This window comes from Equus asinus, chromosome 25, assembly GCF_041296235.1.
Source record: "Equus asinus isolate D_3611 breed Donkey chromosome 25, EquAss-T2T_v2, whole genome shotgun sequence".
Lineage (NCBI taxonomy): Eukaryota > Metazoa > Chordata > Mammalia > Perissodactyla > Equidae > Equus > Equus asinus.
The window spans coordinates 24050693-24073455 of NC_091814.1; the positions used below are offsets into that span (position 1 = coordinate 24050693).

The 22763-nt window shown below is 47.9% G+C and overlaps 1 protein-coding gene across 21 annotated transcripts; it reads left to right on the forward strand.

The window, feature by feature from the left end:
* The first annotated feature begins 6976 nt into the window (after positions 1 to 6976).
* LOC123275621 (low affinity immunoglobulin gamma Fc region receptor III-like) lies at positions 6977 to 19319 on the forward strand. Of its 21 annotated transcripts, none has more exons than XM_070497838.1 (8): positions 7004 to 7159; positions 7970 to 8122; positions 11584 to 11728; positions 13780 to 13905; positions 14359 to 14379; positions 14719 to 14976; positions 17015 to 17269; positions 18366 to 19319. In XM_070497838.1, the coding sequence occupies exons 3-8, from the start codon at positions 11596 to 11598 to the stop codon at positions 18542 to 18544; spliced, it is 972 nt and encodes a 323-aa protein (XP_070353939.1). In that variant the 5' UTR covers positions 7004 to 7159; positions 7970 to 8122; positions 11584 to 11595; the 3' UTR covers positions 18545 to 19319. The 21 variants fall into 21 exon arrangements, with proteins under 21 accessions (XP_070353957.1, XP_070353951.1, XP_070353939.1 ...); XM_070497855.1 differs by lacking the exon at positions 7970 to 8122 and adding an exon at positions 13158 to 13213 and having other exon boundaries at positions 7007 to 7159; XM_070497852.1 differs by lacking the exon at positions 7004 to 7159 and adding an exon at positions 7439 to 7540 and having other exon boundaries at positions 7970 to 8222.
* The last annotated feature ends 3444 nt before the right edge of the window (positions 19320 to 22763 follow it).

A 22763-nucleotide genomic window follows, 5' to 3' on the forward strand; every position in this document is an offset into this window, starting at 1 on the left:
TGACTGCCCATGGGTCTTGTTCCCATGTTATTCCACATTATTCTCTAAAGAAAAGCACACTACTGCCAGACCTTGAGAGTCCAAGGAATCTTTCTTTTCCACTCTTCTGCTCGCCAACCCCGCATCATTTCTGGTGGCCCGTTCGTGGATCTTGCTTCATTGGCTTGTGAGCTCAAGTTCTGGTAAGTGCCCTTTTTTTCCCCTTGTGTCTTTCTCTTTTTTAAGGATGGATCTAAATTCACTTCTCCATGGGGAACCTTCTTGGTCAGCTGTATGAATCCACATTTGCTGCCCTGGCTACTCTATGGGGCAAATCATGGCATTCAGCTTGAAGAGAATCAGTACCTTAAGCCTCAGGGTGATGTAGAATGAATTAATCCATTCTTTCCTAATCCCATCTGTAATATATAAATTTTATGTGGGCACAGGTCAACCACTTAAGTTATTAGGACGGTCGCCAATCTCCAAGACTCCTGTGGAAGGTTTCTTTTCCTAAGGCTGGATTGGGATGCCTCCCTATGGCTCCTGACCACACTCGGAACTGCGGGAAAGTCCCAATCGGGATTCCGGTTCAAGGAAAGTACCAGACTCTAACATTTGGTTGAGTATGGGAACCCCTTCTTTGGAGAAGGGCTCCAGGATGCAATTGGGTAGAATGTACCCCAGACCGGCAGAAAATTCCTCACTGTTTTTCTCTATCCTTTTCTCTCGGGGACCATTCACCAGGCACCTATTGCTGCCAGGCATAATAGGGAAGATACACAAGGGTTGCCCTCATCATCCCTTGCTACAGGAACCCCAACAGGGGGGATCTTCAAGGTAATGGCTCCTTTTCTCTCGGGTGCCGTTCACCAGGCACCTGTTACTGCCAGGCATAATAGGGAAGGTATACAAGGGATGCAATGCTGGGGGACGCCCCCATCACCCCTTGCTATAGGAACCCCACAGGAGGAACAACGGGCAGGATGCTGCCCTAGGTTCAGGGGGTATTTTCAAGGTAATGGATCCATTTCTTTCCTCTCTCTTAGAGTTGCAGTGGCCATTTTGGTCTCCTTTTGAGCTTTGCAACCAGGAAACAAAGAAATCTTTAGAGTCAAAGGCTCCACCCCTGGGAGCCCCTCCCGCACTCTGGTTTCCTGGCCTGATCACCCCAGGGACCCCAAGTGGGGTGCCCTCTCTTGACGGTTGATTCATTGAGTATTTTAGTCACCTACTGAGTCGGCTATGAGGGTAGGAGACCTGTGATTCATTCTGTGAGCTGTCCTGCTGGGGTTGTGTGCCCTGGCACGGGAACTGTTGTGTGACTCTTATCTTGATGACCCTCAGGAAAAGGCCATGAGGGCGAGGTCTGATCTCTTCTCTTCCTTTCTTTGTCTGTCTTGTTCATCATCTCCCCTGTTGTCACCAAGTCGAGGTTAAGTTCAGGCTGGCCCTGAGTAGAACCTGGACCTTGTGTAAAATTGAAAACTTGAAATGCTTTTGCCAGGGACTTAACTCTCAACCCTGGTGCTGGGAGCCCCAGCCTCCAGCCAGTAGTGAGTTTCAGGCCTTTGCTTCCTGCTTCCCTGGCTCCCCTTGTACTGGCTCAGGGACAAAATGCCCAGGCTGAGAGGGACTTGACTAAATCTTACAACTATGTTGACACCTGCAATCAGCTTCTGCACCCTTTCTCCAGCTGCTGTTAGTTGGACACCGGCTTTACCACCATGGGGAATACCCTAAGCATCCCCGGAGACTGACCAGACTGACTGCTCAGGTGCATTTTAACTAATTTGAAACACTTTCAATTGGATGGGTTATGCCCCAGAAACTCCATCTTGGAGAAAACTTGAAGGGTTTCTCTGTGCCTTTATGATATAGTTGGACAGGTAGATCAACCTAGAATGTCATTCAAGTTACAATCCAGTTTCTGGGAAATCAAGAGCAACTGTCCTTAGAAAATCCTTGCAAGAGTGGAAATACAGCTCTAGAGGCAGTTCAGATTCCGCTCAGTTCCTTTATCTCAAAAAGGATTATCATCTCCCCTCTCCAGGAACTACTATCTAGCCCATCACTAATTCCTAAGACTGAAGAAAAAAAGGAGGGGGGGAATGGCCATAAGCATGCCCTTGCAAAAAATCTAGCATCTTGAGTGTCTTCTCCACAAATATTGGTAAAAAAAACAATAGCTGTGGAGATTCTGTGTATGTGTGTCTGTGTGTATGTAATATATGTATGGTATTTTACCTCCGGATGGTATCCCCAAAATTAAGAGCTCTGTTTAATTGGCTTAAAGTAAGCGCTTACATGAATTCTAAATGTAGTAGAAATTAATCCAATGTCTTTCAAGTTAACGTGATGTGAATTAATCTTTGGTAAATGAAAGCTTGTTTAAGTTTGATGGTTTGATTGAAAATAGTCTTGTTGTCAGAGTTGTCGGTATTTGCATACGATGCATGCATGCAGCCTGGGTTTACTAGTCAAATAAGTTAATGTCGTCTCTTAGAAATTCATCAGCAAAATAATAGCTTTAAATGATGACCAGTTTTGTCTAATGTCTCATGAGGTTTTCGTAGGTAATCTGAACTTAATTGTTGGAAACAAATAATTTAAATAGATAAAAGTGGGTACAATAACTGTTTTATGGTCTGTGTACATGGAGAAAAAAAAAGCTTCCAAATTCTTTTTGATAACAATCTTGAGTTTTGTCAAGTTAAGTTAAATGATAAAAATCTGAGTATCTGGGTCATTTTTGTATTGGATAGAACACAAACATTATTGCTAAACATATCTAAGTTATCTACTTTTGGCTTCTTATTGCAGAGGGGTTAAAAGTCTTTGGGTCTGTTACTGTAAAGCGGCGTATTTCTAGAAACTATGAAGTGTGTAGAATGCTGACATAAAAGACAATTCATAATTGCTTACCTTTTTAGCGTTTACTAGGGTCTGTTAATGGTTAAAAGTTCTAATTAACATATATAATTAAAGCTTCTGGAAATTAATAAGGAAAACAGCTCTGTATTCAAGGAAAGTTAAAATGTATGTTTTCAGTAAAGAGGGTATAAAGAATGGAAGTATTTTTGTTTGTTTGGTTAAGACAGATAAATTTGTCCTAATGTACTAGAAGGGAAGAAAGCAAGCATGGGACAAATTCTGAATATAAAAAGAAAGTTGTAGAAGGTTTGTGAAAGAGAAATTCAGAAAGGAGTTTTATGCCTGGTCAAGTAGAATAAGATTAAAGTAAGTCCAATTAAGTAAATGAATTTTAATGTTAAAAGTAAGCTGATGCAGAAATTAAAATTTGGTTTTCTCTCAAAGGATAAGTTTCTTGAACTTTTGGCCTGCTCTAACTCTACCTCAAAGACAGAAAATCTATGTTTTGTTAAAATAATTTCCTATGTTCAGAAAGCAAGAGGTCTCTTCTAAAATTTTTTGACTGTGTTGTTTGCTCTTGACTGTTTCTGTTGTCACTTTGAATGGATACCTGAGCATTGTTTCACAGTGAGCATTGTTTCCTATTTGAACAAGTACTTTAAAAACTTTTGATATTTTTGACAAGCTTCTCCCTCAAAAATATTCAAATCCTGAATAAAGGCTTTCTTTTGACCTCGTAGAAGGAAGAAAAATTTCTCTGAGGATTTTCAGAGGGCCCGAGACTTCTCAAAGAAATTTGTTCTCTCTCTTCCTATAAGGAGGAAAATACTAAACTAATTAGGCTTATTTGGTCTATTAAACTACATGGGAAGTATTGTCAAATAAGCGACGATAAACTTTCTTACGTGGTATTATGTGGGTGAATGTTATTAATATAAGTGTCTTAAAATTATATAACATTCCTAAAATTCTGATCTGCCCTGGTTATCAGTCATAATTCTAGTTATTATCTGGAAGTGTTGTATGTCCCAGAAGTAGCCAAGTTTCTTTGTGAATTGCCCTTTTGAGTCTTTTGTCCATTTACAGATAGTTGCTGTTTTGCTGTGATGCATTTTGCTTTTGCAAATATGTTTCATCTTCAGAGAAATTCCTGGAAAGGATTCTGACACAAGGGTTCTAAACTACAGGTTTCTGATAAACTTTCAGATTGTAAAACTGGACTGGGTAAGAAATTATAGAATTCTAATGGAGAAACTGAGCTCATAGATCTGCTAACAGAAGATTAAGCTCAAGAATTGATTATACAGGACTGTGTGAACTGATGAGGATGATTATAATTTTTTTATGACTTCTGTTTGAAATATTGTTGAGTTTTGATGTGTTGTTTTACTTTCTCAGATTTAAGGAAATCTTTTCTCTTATGCTAACTATGATTTACAGCAATTTAGTGAAATTATACCTTTATGAGCAAGACTGAAACATTTATCTTTTTCTCCCTACTTGATCCCTCCAGAATTTGGAAACTCTTTATGAGTATGGTTATTTCATGGCAATATAGTTATTTGCATAAGCTCACTAAGAATTTGGTCTCCTTATAACAGGACACATTGGTTATCTTACCAAAGCCTTGACTGGAATGTCATATTTGAGAGAAACATACAGGCTCAGATATGACAAGACAGCTTTTCAGGAACAAAGATTGGACTTTCTGGAAATAAAGCCACTTGGAAATATGGGCCTGGTACATTGTTTACAGAGATTCTGGCACTCTTACCTGGTAAGTAAGGAAGCTTGCTTATCTGGCAGGTGCAAGGAACCTCAGAATATTTTGGGGGACCTCGAGAAGAGAGAAGTCCACCCAAACCTGTAGGTATTGCAGGCAAAATCTGATGGCAAGTCCTTGGCTTGGCTTTTCTGACCTCGAGAGGCCTTTACAGTTCAATCTGAGATTCCTCATAAAACAAATTCCAGCAAAGCAGATGTAAGAGAGCCTGTATAATTAATTGGTATTCTTGCTGCATTTATGTAAATAATTGGACCAAGTTGTATTGAAACTACACTTTATTTGCAAACCAGTTAATCTTAATTTATCTACATTGTAAAAATGAGGGTGACTTTAGAGAGAAAAAAATATGTTTCAGTAGAAACTATGGTACGCATTCATGGATATTATATCCTAGCTCTTCTCTTTTACAAGATTCATCTACTACTAATCATAATGTCTCCTTGTGGCCATCCATCTCTGATACCTGGGAGCTCCCTGGCTGCAATGAAACCTTTTCCTTCAGCTCTACTGCCCAAATACTAACGAGATTTGCCTTGTCACAGGTGGACCATAAACAATGAGTTCCTAAGTTAAAGTCCCCAACTTATTGATCCACACAGGATGGACTATAGCAAATTTGGGATGAATATGTTTGCCTCACTCCTACTAGTGGTCAACTCAGTCAAAAGGCCACTCTATGTTGGGAACAAACTGGTCACACCTGTGATACATGGCCTAATAGCACCCGACATATGGGATAAATTCCCCATTACATGTGTTCTCATATCATAGCCTTAAAAAAATACTGATTGGTTTGGCACTGACTGGGATAGACGGCCCAGCATACATTGCTTAGCCCTTAATGGCACTCAGTGGTTATGTGGCTCCAACTTACGGCCTTGGCTGCCACCTGGATGGATTGGACGATGCACCCTAGGCTTTGTCTGGATGCAAGGTAGAACTACATTTACGATATCTCCTCCTGCTAACCTACCCAACCTGCAACAGCGCTGGACCTGCTGTGTCTTCCACTGGTATGACCATGTTGCCTCAATTTTCCTTCCCCAATTAGGAATCAAAAGTGTCATCTTGCACATGGAAGTCCTAAACAAATTCACTATGAAGGCATTAAATGATACACAACATAGCCTTTTGCTGCTCGATTTAGAAGTATCCCAAATGCCCAAGGCAGTCCTCCAAAACCAAATGGCACTGGATGTCTTGACAGCAGCACACGGGGGCACTTGCACCATTATAAAAACCGAATGTTGTGTCTATATTCCTGACTACCATCAAAATATCTCTGGCTTCCTATCTGATATGAGCCACCAAATTAAATCCATGTCTGACCCTACCCTACCTCTAAATGATTGGTTGAACTCTTGGTCAGGACCAGGTTTCTGGACTACTATCAAAACCTTATTCGTTGGGTTAATCATATCGCTTGTATTTCTTATTATAATTTGTTGTCTATTTCATTGTTTGTCTTCTGCATGTCAACAAAGTTTCACCTTCTGGACCACCTCTCGTCAAATGATTCTCTCATCTCCAGAGGATCTGTATACCTTGTCAGCCTTGGGCTCCACGGGTGCAACCTTCTGGTCCGCTGAACTGCCTACCTGTACCTATGGCCCCATTTAGGGACAGCTCTATGACCTTGTACAGCCAGAAGTAGTTACAGAATATTGACCATCGTCCATATCCGCAAAAGATTTCGGGACCAAATGGGTTCGGGGGGATTTTATGATGTGGATCAAGGCTGCCCCAGGGAGAGAAGCCCAAGGTGACCTGGCCTACATGCGAATCTATATGACCAGATTCATATCTAAAGTTATACGACCACACAATAACCAGACCCCATCTGCACTGAAACCGTTTAATGACTTTTTACATCATCTTTTCTTTTTCCAGTAAAAAGTCACGTACCCATGCCTTATAAATTTAGCCCTATTCTCAACGCATGTTTTCAGCAGCAGCTCTGACTGCCCATGGGTCCTGTCCCCATGCAGCAGCTCTTTACTGCCCACGGGTCCTGTCCCCATGCTATTCCACACTATTCTCTAAAGAGCTCTACTGCCAGACCTTGAGAGTCCAAGAAATCTTTCTTTTCCACTCTTCGGCTTGCCGACCCCGCCAGTGAGTATCCCTGCCTGTCACGCGGAACACCCGGGTTCGATTCCCCGATGGGGAGGCAAGACGTCCCTTTTTGGTGGCTGGCGCCGCTCTGCTTCCGGCCGCTTGCCCCTGAGGGCCCTTCTTCGCCCTGCCGCGCCCCGCCCTCCAGCCCCCGAGGGCGCTTCTTCGCCCTGCCCCGCCCTCCAGCCAGGCGCAGGCCGCCAATCCGTGCCGGGCCTGCCCACGGGGAGCCCTCCCCGAGGCCCCCTCGTCGTCGGGCGCTCCTTCGGCACGGCCGAGCCAAGGCTTCCTCTGCTCCCCGCCGCGCCCGACGAGCGGCACGCCCCAAGCGGTTGGCGCACTAGGCTCCGGGCGACGCGACGCGCAGCTGCACAGCTGCCTTTTCGTTCGTGGTTTTTGGGGCGGGTGGGTCCCCTCTTGGCGCGTGAAGCTGCCTCGCCGAGCAGCCGGTGGAGAAGGGCTGGGGCGAGCCGGCCGGTGGAGGACGTGTGCCCGGCCGCGGGTTTGGCGGGGCGGTCGGCGTCGGGGTCCGCTTTGTGGAATGGCAGCGAGGGCGCCCCCCAGAGGCGGTCCGTCCCGGCGGACGAGGGCTGCCGCGCCGGGCGCGACGCTGGGGGGGCGCGGGGCGGCGGTTGGTGGGGCCGGTGGCAGCGCCGCGCTGTGGGCGGGCGGGGCCTCTGAGCAGGGCTGCGCCAGGCGGCAGCGGCGGCGGCGAGTCGGCTGTGGCTGGAGCCCCGGGTCGGCATCTCGGGACAGTCCGGGCCGTGCGGCGTTGGTGGTATAGTGGTGAGCATAGCTGCCTTCCAAGCAGTTGACCCGGGTTCGATTCCCGGCCAACGCAGCGGGCCGACCTTTTGCCGAGCTGCGGGGCCCTCCTGCCCCCGGAGGCGGGCGGCGGGAGGCATTCATGCGGCTGTGTGTGCGTGTCCGGGCAGGAGGCGCGCGCAGCGTTTTGAGGACGCGGCGAGCAGGAAGCAGGCGAGGGCGCGTGCCTGGGCCTGGGCGGCGGGCGGCTGGCCTGCGCAAGGCAGGGGGCCGGCGGCGAGGGAGCGGCGAGCGGGCGGGCTACGGGCCCCGGGTCCAGGAGGCACAGACAAGGCGGAAGGCCTGACGCTCCCTGGTGGTCTAGTGGTTAGGATTCGGCGCTCTCACCGCCGCGGCCCGGGTTCGATTCCCGGTCAGGGAAGCAACTTTTTTTTTCTTCCTCTCTGCCAGCCGGCCGACCGACCTCCCGATCCCTGGCGTGGTGCGGGCGGCCGCGACCCCTCCCCCCCACCACACACACTTTTAGCCTACGCCAGAGGTCGCATTCTTGTTGCTTTTACCCTGTGTCCTGGCACTCCGACAAGGCCGCCTGGCACCCTCCACGTACGTTACTCGCCCTGCCACTCCGGCTCTAGGCATTTCAGTTGGGTTTTTAAGAGACCCTTCATTTTCTCAATAAGAACAGCAGCTTCTGGATCATAAGGTATATAATATATCCACTGAATATCATGTGTTAGCCAAACACTGAACTAACTCACCTCTAAAGTGGGTACCGTTATCACTTTGGATCTGCTGAGGAGTGCCAAAATAGAGTTGTATAATTCCCAAAATTTTAGGAGTTCTCTATCCGGTAGCCCGCCTATGTGAGTGGGCCACCCAAAACCCAGAAAATGTATCTACTACAGTACAAATGTAAATCTTTCCATGATGTGAGGGCAAAGGTCCAATATAGTATATTTAACATATTTGTGCAGGATAAAGCCCATGCTTGATTTGCCCTATTTGGGGGTGGGGAATTGTTTTTTTATTCTGAATTTGGCAAGTAGGGCATTGATGAGGCACTCTCGAGCTGATCCCATGTTACAGGTAACCCACGCTGCTGTGCCCACTTGGAAGCAGTTTCTGCTCCCAAGTGACTGCTTTTCTGGTGGACCCATTGGGCTAGTTCTGAAGAAGAAGCTGTTGTAACGACTGATGTGGTTGTAGCCAGATGATCCGCATGCTGATTATATAGGTGTTCTGTAGAGGTAGGCAACACATGAGCATCAACACGGAACACAGTAATAATCATTGAGGAACTCCACAGCCAGATGTCTTGCCATAATGGCATTTCCCAAATTTCTCCGTTACCAAGCATCCATTCATGTTTATCCTATCTTGGCGTCCAGACTACTGACCATGAGTCAGTGTATAAATAACATTGTCCTCCTAGCTCTTGCTTGATGGCCTGGTAAACTGCATACAGCTCTGCATATTGGCTACTCATTCCCTTTCCCTGGGTTTCTAAAGTTTTCTGGGATGCGGGGTTATAAGTGACCGCTTTCCAGCACCGAGCTCCAGCTACCACTCGTGCTGAACCATCTGTAAACCAAGCATGCCGTTGCTGTTCTGCCGTTAATTGCTGAAAGGGTAGTCCCCATCCAATGGGGGACTCTTGTTCCTGAGGGCTTTCCTTATTAATTTCTGGGGAGCCTTGGAGTGTGGGATCAAATACTTGTTCATGCAACAATGCTTGTCCCTTGGGCCCTGGTTTCATTCTATCTTGAATATACCATTTCCATTTAATTACACTAGCTTCTTGAGCATGCTCAGTTCGGTGGGATGCAGGTGTCCCTTGGATCCAATAAGTATTTGGGGTCATAATATAACTTCATGTCCTATACTCAGTGCTTCACTTTCCAAGAACCCCCAATAACGTGATAATAACTTGCTCAAAAGGGGTATAACATTTGGCAGCCTCCAGTAGCTTCCGAGTCCAGAACCCCAAAGGTACCTTTATCCATCCTGTTTTTGCCAAGTACTCCAATTTGCATATCCACCTGCTGTGTGGACTTGCAATTCAATAGGCCAGGCGGATCTCTCATACTGGCCATAAATCTAAAGCCATTTGTATGGCCTGCTTAGCATTTTCAAAAGCATCCTTTTCTTGCTGGTCCCATTGAAATTGATATTTTTTCCGGGTAACTGGATATAGAGGGGCTAAAATTTAACTTAAATGTGGAATGTGTTGCCACCAGAAACCAAACAGACCGATAAATTTTTGAGCCTCCTTTTTGTTTCAAGGAGGGGCAAAGCTCAAGATCTTTTGCTTCACTTTTGATAAAGTTTCTTGCTGTCCTTTATTCCAAACTATCCCCAGGAAGGTAACAGTTTGTGCCAGTTCTTGGATTTGGGCGGGATTCGTCTTCCATCCTTCCTCCCGTAGGACTTCTAACACTGATTGTAAAGCACAAGTTACCCTTTCGTGACTTAATCCCTGAATTAAAATGTCATCAGTGTAATGTATTAACTGTGTACTTGAATCTACTGAAGTGTGAGACAGTGTTTCCGTCACCTCTCTCTGACAGATAGTTGGACTATGTATATATCCTTGTGGCAATCTAGTAAACGTATATTGTCATCCCAACCAGGTGAAAGCAAACTGTGATTGAACTGCCTTAGCAATAGGTATAGAAAAGAAAGCGTTTGGGGCTGCCTGGTGGCTCAGCGGTTAAGTGCGCACGTTCTGCTTTGGCGGCCCGGGGTTCGCTGGTTTGGATCCTGGGTGCGGACATGGCACTGCTTGGCAAGCCATGCTGTGGTAGGCGTCCCACATATAAAGTGGAGGAAGATTGGCGTGGATGTTAGCTCAGGGCCAGCCTTCCTCAGCAAAAAGAGGAGGATTGGCAGCAGATGTTAGCTCAGGACTAATCTTCCTCAAAAAAAAAAAAAAAAGAGAAGAAAAGAAAGCATTTGGTAAATCAATTACTGCTTACCACACACCAGGATGTCTTTGTATTTTTTCTATTAAGGTGACCACATCAGGCACAGCAGCAATTAAGGGAGGAGTCACCTTGTTTAGTTCTCAATAATCTACTGTCATGTATCAGAAGCCATCACTTTTTTTAACATGCCAAATAGGATTATTCCATTCTGTGGTTATGGGTATCAATACTTTAGTGTTAAGATATTCTTGAATAGTATCTGAAATTTCCTCTTGACCCCCTGGAATTTTATATTGCCGCATATGTACAACTGAGGTGGCAGGGGGTAGTTCCACCTTGTGTTTAATACATCCAATGATGACAGAAAGGGTAGAGTATGTCAAGGAACGTATCCCAAATTGATATTGTCCATCTGTTAACTGTGATGTTAATCCCTTTAAAATGTCGATGCCAATTATATATTCTGGAATTGGAGCTATCATCACCAGATACGTTTGCTTTGGTAGCTGTCTTATCTGTATGGTCAAACGTGTGCCTACTGCAGAAATTTCTTTTCCTTCTAAACCTGTAATACGAATTTTTTGACCTCTAAATTTTATAGGATTGCCATAAATCAGGGTGGCCTCTGCCCCCATATTCACCAATGCTCGGGTCACTGTTGTTGAACCATTCTTCCAAAAAATTGTTAGAGCTCCATGAGGATGGGCATCCGTTTTAACAGCAGCCCTAACCTCCTGTACAGCGGTTTGGCCCTCATGTCAAGCTAATAAATCAGCAAAAAGAGGGTCAGCCGAGGGGGTTATATTTCGTTTACTTGGGGGTACCTCCTTTTTCTCCGGTGGAATTCCTCCTGAGGCTTTTCATACATGCAAACCCTTTTCCTTGAACAAACGCCACAGATCCCTAGTTTCTGCCCCATCAACCTGTTCTTTAGGAACCCCTGCCTGTAGAAGGGCTGACAACATATCCTTCTGAGAAATTCCTTCCTTTCGCTTTTGCAAGTCCTCTTGGCGACTGCCAACTTCCTCAGAAGCGTTTGCTCAATCTCCGAAATCTCCTAATTGTGAAATCTTTTCCAATACCTCTGAAATAAGGGTATCAGTTTCCTTTAACAATAGTGTCATAATGACTTGTTTATAGGTGTTTATAGGCATGTGGAGCTGTTTTGATGATACGATTACGTATTTGGACACTAAAAGGCATATTTGCCAATGCATCCGCCACTCCCAGAAAAAAAGGTCACTTCATCGCCTCTTCCTTGATCCGTTGACAACAATCCCTCAAGGTATGCCGAGGCTGATCAGCATCTGGCCACACGTCATCAGTGGGATATTTGTCCTGGGCCCCCCGAACAGACAAGGATAACAAAGTAATGCCATCAGCTGCTCGATTGTCTTGAACATCATGGGGCACTACACCCCGGTCTCTAAAAGCACTATGCACTGTAGGCTCTGTGGAAACAGTAACAAATTTATAGGCATCTCCTGAATCCAGTTGTATTCGGATATCGGAAATTTCTTACTGGGTAAAGTCTTCTACTACGTCTCACCACACTTCCCAATCTCCCTGTTGTTCTAGGTGGTGGCGTCGTGGGGGTCTAGCAGGGATGGTCCTGGCCGGCAAAGCCTCCTCATCTGAGGAGGGATTCTCATCATCATCCCAGATGTCGCCATCCTAATATCAGGGTCTCAATCAGGGCCAGCCAGGGCAATTGCCATATGAACCTTTTTTACATTCACTTGCCCCTGGCAGTGGTGGTGCTTATACTTTGCCAGACTCACAGCCGCCTTTTTGGCAACATGTTGATAGGTCCTAGCTTGATCCCCTCACACATACTTCTGACATTGCATCATGGCTAGCCGAGACTGGCAACCAGACAGCTCTTTCTCCAGTAATACTTTTTCTTTCAATATGTGGTCCCAATCTTCTATGGCCCTACGGAAGGCGTGTAACAGGCACCACCCTCTTCTAGCCGAGAAGGCAGTGTCATCTTTTCCTTTTACTGTCTGCAATGCCTTCATTATATGAATAGGCTCCCACATAGGGAGCTTATTATCCCATGCCTCACACAGTACTGATCTATGACCCCATTCCTGGGCCAATGCAGAAAACTAGGGGTGCTCCCATCCCAGGACCTCAATAGGAGCTTTAATGATCTCTGATTTCTTAAACAAGAAGGCCATAAGTGCAGATCCTGCTGACTACCCCAAAAAATGTTTCCCACAACAGTAGGGGATAAGAAATGACAGGTACTGCCGAAGCTACTTCGTTGTTTAAGCAATCAGAGTTTGTTTGTGAGGGGAATAAAGTGGGGAAAAGAAGGCAGAGAGCTACAAATCAGTACTTACAACATCCACACCACAATCAGCTGGGCAAGTCCCAAAAGGTTTACAGCAGGCGGGAGTGCCGATTATTCAGGTCTGGGGCACAGCATCCTCTCCTCAGTGAGACTCTCGTTTGTTCTGTGCATGTTACTCCCTTTGATCCTAAGGTTATCTGGGTTCTAACTCAGGGTTTCAGGTATTTGGATACTTTGAGTGATTTCTTCTTGTTCCCACTGATGGGATGTTTCTATAGTCCAGTCAGGTGTCCCTCAGGGTGGCCAGCCCAGACAAGAAACATGACGCACGACACGTTCTTATTAACTTGAGCCTTGGGGTCACGGTCGAAGTGGCCATCTCTGGCCCTAAGCATAGACACATTCTCTCATGTAGGGCCCAGGGCCCAGTGTCTCCGGAAGATGGGGAAGTCAATGAACTCTGCACACCAGGTATACTACACTTTATGGCTTTCTTAGCAAAATTATTTCTCACACTTGAAAACTTTCTTTTGGCTTAGAGGGGCCAGGGGTGAAGGGCAGGTGAAAGAAAGATAGCCCTGCCTGCAGGGTACTTAGAGACTTCCTTGGATGGAGTCTTTCCTGCAGATAACTGCTCCACTGTGTTGTGGTCATTTAACATTGATTCTTATTGGTTGCACAGTTAATGGGTTTCTTCATCTTGCCTGTGTTGAAATTCATTTAAAACTTCCTGTCTACTGGCCAGAGAGGCAGCACAGGGAGTGTGGTCGGAAGGGGCTGAACTGAGAACCCAAGACAAGGGCTCCATTGTCAGCTCTGCTTCCTGGTGTTTCCCCTCGTCAATTTCCTCACCAGCACAAGAACCCCTGCCCAGGGTTTTCACAGGACCAAACAAGGTGATACATGAAAGAAAGATTTGTCTGTAAAGCAGACTCAACTGCTCCTCTGATTTGTTACTGACTGATTAGCAGAAATGGAGTCTGGTGACTTATGAAACTGAATGAAAGGATGTAACAATTTCCTTCCTCTTTTCTAAGTTCATCTCCCAAACGCCACTGGACTCAGGCCCAGTTCTGGGATGACTATGGAGATCCCAATGGTTACAAATGTACATCCTGGTAACCTGTGGCTGCTTCAACCACTGCCTGTTTTGCTGCTGCTGGGTGAGTGAGGGTCATCGTGGAACAGGGCAGTTTCAGTCACTTCTGTGAGGGCGCCAGGGGTCAGTGTGATGAGGGGCAGCCCTGGGCCCTGGAAGCGGGGGACAGATTGAAAAGGGGCAAAAGAACCCTGAATTCTTACCATTCCACTGGTTCCTCAGATTGGAATTCAGAGGTTCTTTCACAGTCCCTGCCCCACACATTCATGTTTCCTTTGTAGCCATGTGGAGAGACAGGGCTGAGGTGAGGAGGAGGTGAGAAATGAGTACTCTTATAAGAGGACTGGAAACAGGCTGGAAACTGGAAACAACGTGACTAGAAACAGGCTCTGAGATGGGTCCTGGGGAAGAAGGAGCCCAACATCACCTCCCTCTCCCTCTCTCCACACCCACCCTGCTACATTTGCTCCCCTCATCCTTCCTGCTCTACACTGATCCATTGTCTTCTCTTTTATAGCTTCTGCAGACAGAGGATCTGGTGAGTTTGCTCTTTGTTTCCTTGGGTTTGTGGTGTTATTGCCTCACAATGTGAGGCTCTATTTCCCATGTAGGGAAATGTCTGTTCCACCAAGAACCAGGCTTGGGTTCAGCAGGGGTGGTTCCCCCATTTTAGTGGGACCTGGGATTTGATTCTTGGTCGGATTCCCATTGGATCCACCAAAGATCTAAAGGGAATGAGGCTGCTGGAAGTACACAGATCTTTAATTGGGTCTGCAGTAGGACTCTCTGGCCCCTGGTCTCCCCTGGGAACTCCTTTGGAATCTGTGGTCCCTCCAAGGTTATTTATTCCCATCCCTTTCTGCTCTCTGTCCCTCAGCAGGTCTCCCGAAGGCTGTGGTGAGCCTTGAGCCCCCATGGAACAACGTGCTCCGGGAGGATTCTGTGACTCTGAAGTGCCAGGGGGCCCACACCCCTGAGGACAACCCCACTCAGTGGTTCCATAATGGGAGCCCCATCCCGACCCAGGTCCAGCCCAGCTACAGCTTTAAGGCCCAAGAGAATGACAGTGGAGACTACAGGTGCCAAACGGGCCAGACGAGCCTCAGTGACCCTGTGCATCTGGATGTGATTTCTGGTCAGTGGAGGAAGGTCTGGGGAAGGTCTGGGAGGACAAGGAGAGATGAAATCTGTTGATGTGGTAGAAATTTTTAGGAAACAGGTGTGGCCTGTTTACTGGAAACCATCGCTGTGAATGGTTTGACGTAGTTCTTGCCCACCCATTTCCCTTTTCACCAACCCCCTTTGCTTGGTGTGTGTGGTCGGGGTGGAAGTTCCTAAGAGATTCCTCAGAACATGTTAGGCTGTTTGGCCTCAGTCCTGATTGAGTAGGAAGGTTACTCGGCCATAAACAAGCAGCCGGAGGTGAGAGAAGCAGAAGGAAATTTCTGCTCCATAAAACCATCCTACCCTCATGGCAGTGTGGTAAAACTCAGGGATTGAAGGCAACCAGACTGCAAAGGTCCTAAGCTGAGAGTGTGCCTGGCAGCTGAGGAGGTCGTTCTGCCCATGCTGCAGGAGACCAGAGGGAGATATGGAATCTGGAAGATGAGGTCAGAGGGGAGGGGGCTGGGAAGGGGCCAACCATGTGGCAGCTGGTAGTCTGGTATGATGACTTGGACTGATATTCCTGAAGGAGATGAGAATTCATTAGATGGGTTTAATTAAGGGAGTCACAGGATCTGACTTAGGTTTATGTAAATATCTGACAGTGTTCAGTTTAATAGACTCTGTAGGGAAATGCTCCTACACACTGTATTACCCCCCTTCCAATGTCTGAAATATGAGCCATTTATATTGTAGTTGACTTCAGCTGCATCTTGGTGCATAAACCCTGAAGATGGTCACATGTGAGCTTTCAGTGTATTAATTCTGTTTCACATCAGGAGGGTGATTTTCTGGTAGTCTTTTAAGGTCCTGTGCCAGAGATGCTGGTGGTGGAGTCACTTTCTGTTGATGGTGCTCAATGGAAAGGGAAATAAATATTGACTCAACCTCACACACCTGACCAATGACATCACAGCTACCCAACTCTTCTCTTGGTGCATTGCCACCTCAGAAACAGCTGGTTGTACTTCTGAGTCTTCCTACAAAAATGTAAAAGTATAAATTTAGCAAAACTTGGTTCTGAAAGGTCATTAGAGGGAAACCACCTCGTCCCATCCTCCATTGTGCAAAGAGATTAAGCCCGTGAGCCCTAGGAGCCCAGCGAGAATCAATCGGGCCACAATCAGAATCCTGAGTTCAGATTTCTGTCTCACGCTGTCTCAACCACAGTACCTTGCCTTTTGTATACAGGATACTGTTTTCTTAAATGAGTTTTCATTTAAATATGATGTAATAAATTCTAGTATTTCTTTTTATAATAAATAGAGTAATTTGATTTTCTTCTCTATTTGGTTTATTGAAACACTCTCTGTAGCCCTCCAAGGTAGCCACATTTCAGAATCTGATTCCTGTGCCCTCACTGAAGGGAGGCCTTGGTTGGGAGTGGGACTGTTTGTAAGGAGGGAGGAAAAGTGATTTTAAGTTAAAAAGCTTTCTTTAATGCTCCTCTTGTTCAGAGTCACAACTGAATACTGAATTCGTAAGGTCACACGTTTCCATTTTAATGTGGATGGAAGATTCCATTCAGGGTTGGTGAGGCATTATTAAAGCTCTGCTTCCTTGCTAATATGGTTAATGGCTGCTCACCTTCGTTTTCCAAAAGAGTTCAAAAGTTACCATTAAATTAGTAATCCCCTGACCACAAATGCTGTATCCACGGAAACTGAAGGTTTCAGGTCCTGTTCAGCAACCTCTACAGTTACTGAAATGCACTCATTTCCTTATCCTGTACAGTGTTTTTAATTCCTCAAAATCACCCCACACCCCTGGCCCTGGGATTGGGGTTCCTACTATTCATCTTTGGAACTTCTGAAAACTATCCTTTAGAGGTCCCACAGATAATACCATATCTTCCCTGTAAGAGAGCACTAACTCTTGCCATGAAGAATCTTCAGTTCCTCTGCTCAACATCTTTTCAAATTCTGTAAGTAATGTCACCCCACGCATGAGGCTCCAAGGGCCTTGGTATCCAGCCTTAGAACTTTTCCTTCCCATATTGTGTCTTTCAGACTGGTTGCTGCTCCAGACCCCTCGCCTGGTGTTCCAAGAGGGGGAGCCCATCCACCTGAGGTGCCACAGCTTGCAAAACAGGCCTCTGTTGAGCATCACATTCTACCAGAATGGAAAATCCCTGACGTTTTTCCATAACACTTCCACCTTCTCCATCCTACAAGCAAACCGCAACCACAGTGGCAAGTACCACTGCTCAGGAACTATAGAGAGGATGCAGCACTCGTCACAGCCTGTGAACATCACTGTCCAAGGTGAGAACCAAGGCTGTTCTAGGAGCTTACAGCCTTGGAAGGATGCGTAGGGAGAGGATCACTCATCTTTTTTGAATTTCAGTACCTGCCTCCTCCTGAGTGGGCCTCTTTGATGTCAACAGGAACCCTAAAAGTCCTAGCTGGACCTGATGGCTGTGTGGCTTTGCAGCTCTGTCTCAGCTCATTCCTCAGGGATTACAGAAACAGGTGTGATTCACCTGAAGTTTTAACTTTCAGGGGACAGAAGCCACCTTTTCATCCCCCCAAATGCATCCACCAGACATAACCACTCTCCCTGTTCCCACCTCATTCAAACCACTCCACTTTGCCATATGGCCCTCTTGTCTCTAGGATTCTGAAGCTTCTTGTGCCTCCCTGCTCACCCTCTCAGCCTATGCTCCCATCTAAGCTCCGGGCATCCATGTCGGCATGAGGATCTCTCTCCACAAGCAAAGAACTAGGCTTCTGTCTGCTCCTGAGAAACTGTGTGTTGTGAAATCCATATGATGCCCTTTCAGGAGGCATCACAAGCTATAGTCTTGATCCGTGAATACCACCCAGTCCTGGGCTCAGAGGAGGTGGCAAGTGACAATGTGTTGATGTGGTCTGTGGATTCCCCAGTTCAATATTTCCCAAAATAAACTCCTTGAGAGGCTTTTCAGAATGAATGATTGTGTGGTCCTTAATGCAGAAGATGCTGAGTACTCTGTTCCTCCCATTTATATTCATAATGCTTGTTAAAGACTTCTAGAAGTCGTATTGTAAAAAAAAAAACTTTTTTAACTTAAGTTTTATAAGGCATCTACCCAACCTAGGTGACCACAAAACCTTTTTCCTGTTTAACTTCTATTAATGTCCCTCAGAACACATGTGCAAGGTCACCCTTTGGGAAATGCTGATCCAGAGCTTTATTTGGGAAGGCTAGACATGAAGAGATCCTAGGAAGACTTCCTGGGCTCCTGTCTGCTCTTGGCCTTGGCCTTAGCCCCTGGCTTGGGTGACTTCACAAAGGCTCCCCAACAGGGACCTGACTGTTTATTCCAAATTACTGCCTTAACAACTGTCAATCATCTCATCCCTCTGCCTCTCTTATTAGGTCCGGCAACTGTATTCTTCTTTCTCCATTGGTTTCAAATCGCTTTCTGCCTGGTGATGGGACTCCTGTTTGCAGTGGATACAGGGCTGTATGTTTCTGTGCAGAGAGACCTTCCAAGATCAGTGGGAGATGGGAAGAATTGCAACGTGAGATGGAGCCAGAGCCCTGAAAACAAATGAGGTCTGGGCCAAGGAGACTCCAACCACCCTTGTGACCTGTGATCTTCAGAGCTAAATGCCAACAGGCCACACCCTCACTGAGCTCCTGAAGGTCAAGGCACAGTCCAGCCCACCTAGCTTGACAAGGACTCACAGCAAATGTGTTTTCATAGCCCCTAGACAGAGGCTCCTCAAATCTAGAAAAACTCAGTAAATCCTGCCTCTCCTTTCAATCAATCCAGCAATCTGAGCGCTTCTCAGGACTGTACTACCAGCACCTCGGTCCAAGCCAGCATCATGTCTCACTTGGGTTACTGCAGTAGCTCCCTGACGGGTCTCCCTACACTCACCCTGCCACCCTACAGTCGATTCTCACCACACCGGCCAAAGTGATCTTTTTAAGATGTGTGTTGTCTCTTTCCCTTCCTTGCTCAAAGCCATGCCAGAGCTCCCCCTTGCAATTAAGAGGAAAGCTAAAGCCTTTGGAACGTTCTACTAGGCGCTACATGATCTTGCTCCTCACTGCCTCTCTGACCTCATCTCCTGCTCTTCCTTGCTTCCTTTAACACACCAATTCTACTTCTGCCTAGGGCTTATGTTATTTCCTGTTTCTGGAAGGTTCTTTCTTACAGATATCTACATCGCACTTCATTATGATCTTTCCTCAAGTGTCACCTTATCAGTGAGGTCTCCTTGATCCTTTAGTATAACCCCAGTCTCCCACCATCTCCTAATCCCCTTGTTTAATTGTTTAATTGACAATTGTTTAATAAACAATCTCTTGTGTAATTGTTTACTGTGTGACTCCTCCTCCCATCAGCCTGTGAGCTCCGGGAGAGCAGGCCCTGTGTCTATTTTGTTCACGACCGTATTCCTGAGTCCGGGTCAGTGTCTGGCACATGATAAAGGAGTCAATAAATATTTGTGGAATGAGGAAATTCTTCAGCATTTGAAATCAGAGAATTTTAAACCTAGAAAGTCCTTGGAAATGACACAGTCCAATCTCCTCAATTTAAAACTGAGTGAGCTGAGGCCCAGATAGTTGAAATGACTTCTTCAAGGATAGACAGGTAGTTGGTGTCACAGACCATCATATACGCAGTTTTGGGTCATACTACACATCTTGTTCTGCAGCTTGCTTTTCATACTCAGTCTTGGGTCATGAGCATGCCTCCACTTCACAGTGTCTATTTCAGTCATCACTTTAATGTCTGTTCTACTTTTAAAGATAAATGGATACATGGAAGCATGTTGTAAAGTTAGCACTGCATATATAAGCTCCCCTATACTCCAACCTCTCTGACTTACAAAGTAAAGAAGTGAACGAGATCGGAAGAATGCCTGTGTGATGCTGTGGTTGATGTGCAGGCACGGAGGTGCTTGCTTTAGGGCTTTTCCTGGAACTCTTGGTGCTGGGTGGGTAGGTGGGGTTTTGAGGCTGCTGAGGGCTAGGAGCAAAGGTTAGAGGAGCTTGGACAAAGCAGTCCCTGAACAGAGCAGGGCACAGACCCACGGCCAGACCACCTTTTCCCTTCTGAGGGGAGGACCCTTCTCTTGCAGGTCCTTGGACAAAATGTCTGGACTCTGACATCCAGGCCTGTCTGGCCTACACTGTGAGAGTGAATGAATTGCAAGCTGGCAGCTTCTCTTGTTCCTGGAGTTATGAAAGAGAATAGGTTCCTTCTTTTTGATGATGGTTTCATTTTCCACTCTGGAAGTCATTCACTGCACTCTTCTTCATGTATTCCCTTTTTTCGTGGACTGATCACCTTCCAGTACAGCTGATGTCTGTAGCAGAAGACTTTGCCAGCTCTTTCTCAGTGGTACACTGGGAGAGGGTTGACCAAGAAACCCAGTCCAGAAGGGGGACTGACCTCTGTATCCTCACCCCCTCCTCCCTCTTCAAAGGCCCCGGGAACTTTCCAAAGGGTTCTGAGCCATTTGAGGAGAAAAGAGCCATTATCGAGCATGGGTTTTTAGTTTCTCTTTTTAAAAATTAGTTTCCCTTGAATCAGGCAAATAACGATATATTATAACAAATACACTGTTAAAGTTCACCATTAGAAAGTATCACGTTCCCGTTAGATCCCATCCTCGTCAGTACAGTGGAAGCCCCGCCTGTCAGCTGGGAGACAGGAGCTTACAGAGACCTTTTGCTTCTCTTTCCTCCATTTCCACATTCACGTCTCCGGAAAGGCTCCTCCTTTTGGCTTCTCAGCAGAAGTCCACGCCCGGTAGAAACACCAGAAAGCTCAAATAGGATGTTCTGGATTAAAGAAAGTGAGATACGGTGGAGACCGCAGGACCGACGGGAGCTAGGTGGCTTCGCAGAGCAGCGAACTCACTCACCCTCTGGCTTTCAGGGCATAGGATGGACTGTGGCCTGCAGGAGGTAACTCCCCACCTGAATCCTGGCCACAGGGAAAAATGCACACGGTGCCTTCCAACCTGCCTCTGGGTACGATGCTCCTCGGGTCTGGACAACAGGAGGGACATTTCACCACAGTTCATCTGCGTCTTCCTTCTCTGATTGCCGAGTTCTCTCCCAGGAGGGGGCAGGGGGACGAGGTCACCCCGGAGTCGGTGCGCCGTGGCGCCAGGTCTCTGCTGCCTTCAAGAAACCCACTTCGTAAATCAGGAGGAGACTAATCAAAAGAACCCAGCCTTCAGCTAACGGCTTTCGTTTGTTTCAGCGTTATAAATGCTGCAATGGAAAAAGAAAGAAACAATTAGAATAGCGGATTGAAAGAAAACATTGAGATGCATTGGCCAGCAATCGAACCCCAGCCGTGACCCCTGGCAAACAATTGTACCACTGAACCACCCCTGCGCAGATGACCGCCACCACCAGACGCCAGGCCAGCAGCGCTCCCCACCAGCCGCCCGACACTGATCACTGCGCTCTGTGGCCAAATGCTCCAACTGAGCCAAGCGGTGGACAAGGGAGCTGAAACAGGCTCCAGGGATTAGGAGGGCGCTCGGACTGGGGACAGGCGCTGAGGCCCCAGGGCACTCAGGCACCGAGACAGAGCAGGGCTGTCCGGCCCATCCCGCGCCTTCTCTCTGGACCAGGCCGCCGCGACCCTGCCGGCGTCGCTAGAGGAAGCCAGGAGCCGCGCCCAGCCTGGCACGCACTCGAATGCCAACGAGGGGCGGCGATCGGTGGCGGGCGACGTTCCCTTCGACGACCCACGGGCCCGTGCCCAAGTCCCCTGGGCGGCGGGCTTCCCCGCGGGTGCGCTGGGCGCGTGGCCGTGCGCGGGCGCGAACAGCGCGGCCTGCCGGGCGAGGGCAGGGCAGTGCAGGACAGGGCAGGGCAGGGCTGGGTGCGAGGGCCGTGGCGTGGGGGCGGCCGTGGGAGCCGCAGGCTGGGGAGCGCCGCCTCGGCCGTCCGCCGCTGAGCGGCGCTCAGGCCAAGAGACCCGAGGGGCCTGAGCCTGGCCCCTGTGTTCTGGCCGATGGCTCGCCCGCAAGGGTTCGGCTCTGGGGTGCCTTGGTGGAGAGGCAGGAGCGCGGTCTTGGATGGCGGGCGCGCTTTGGCAGAGTGGTTGCACGCTGGAGGGCCGCCCGCGGAGGAGGTGCGCCGTCCTCGTGAGTTGGGCCCCCTAGGCGCCTTCGCGCGTGCAGACGGGGCTTGGCCCGGGCCAAGTGTGCATGTGGGCGACGGGGATCCAGGGCTTCGGCTCGCTGCTCCCCGGAGCCAGCTTGCCGGGTTGTGCTCACGTGCTAGGCAGGCCCCGTACAAGGAGGGCGCTGTGGTGGGCTGGCGAGCAGAAGGCGGGGCTGCGTGGGGCCCCGGCGAGGCCCCGACGTGAAAAGTCGTGGTGGGCACCACAGGCCAGCGAGATGGGAAGGGCGACCTGAGCAGGGTGTGGAGAGAATGGACGGGCCGGGCGGCAGGGGGCTGTGGGAAAGGACAGCGTGTTGGACGGTGTGCCGCCTGTTGCGCAGGCGTGGCGCTCCAAGAGCGAGGCGCTGTGCATCAGGCAGAAGTCAGAAGGTGACCCGTGGAGGGCTTTGCTAACGCAGGGTGGGGTGAGGGAGGGGAAGTGGGAGTGGGAACGGGAGTGGGAGTCGGAGTGCGAGTAGGTGGGAGGGCTACACAACCCACAAAGTAGGTGGGTGTGCGGAGGGGTAAGGCGAGAGCAGGCGAGGAACGATGTGGCTCGAAGTCCTGAAGCCCCCGCGAGTGGGGTCTGGTGGGAAGGGTGTGTGAGTGAGTGGGTGAGGGCGCGCGCGG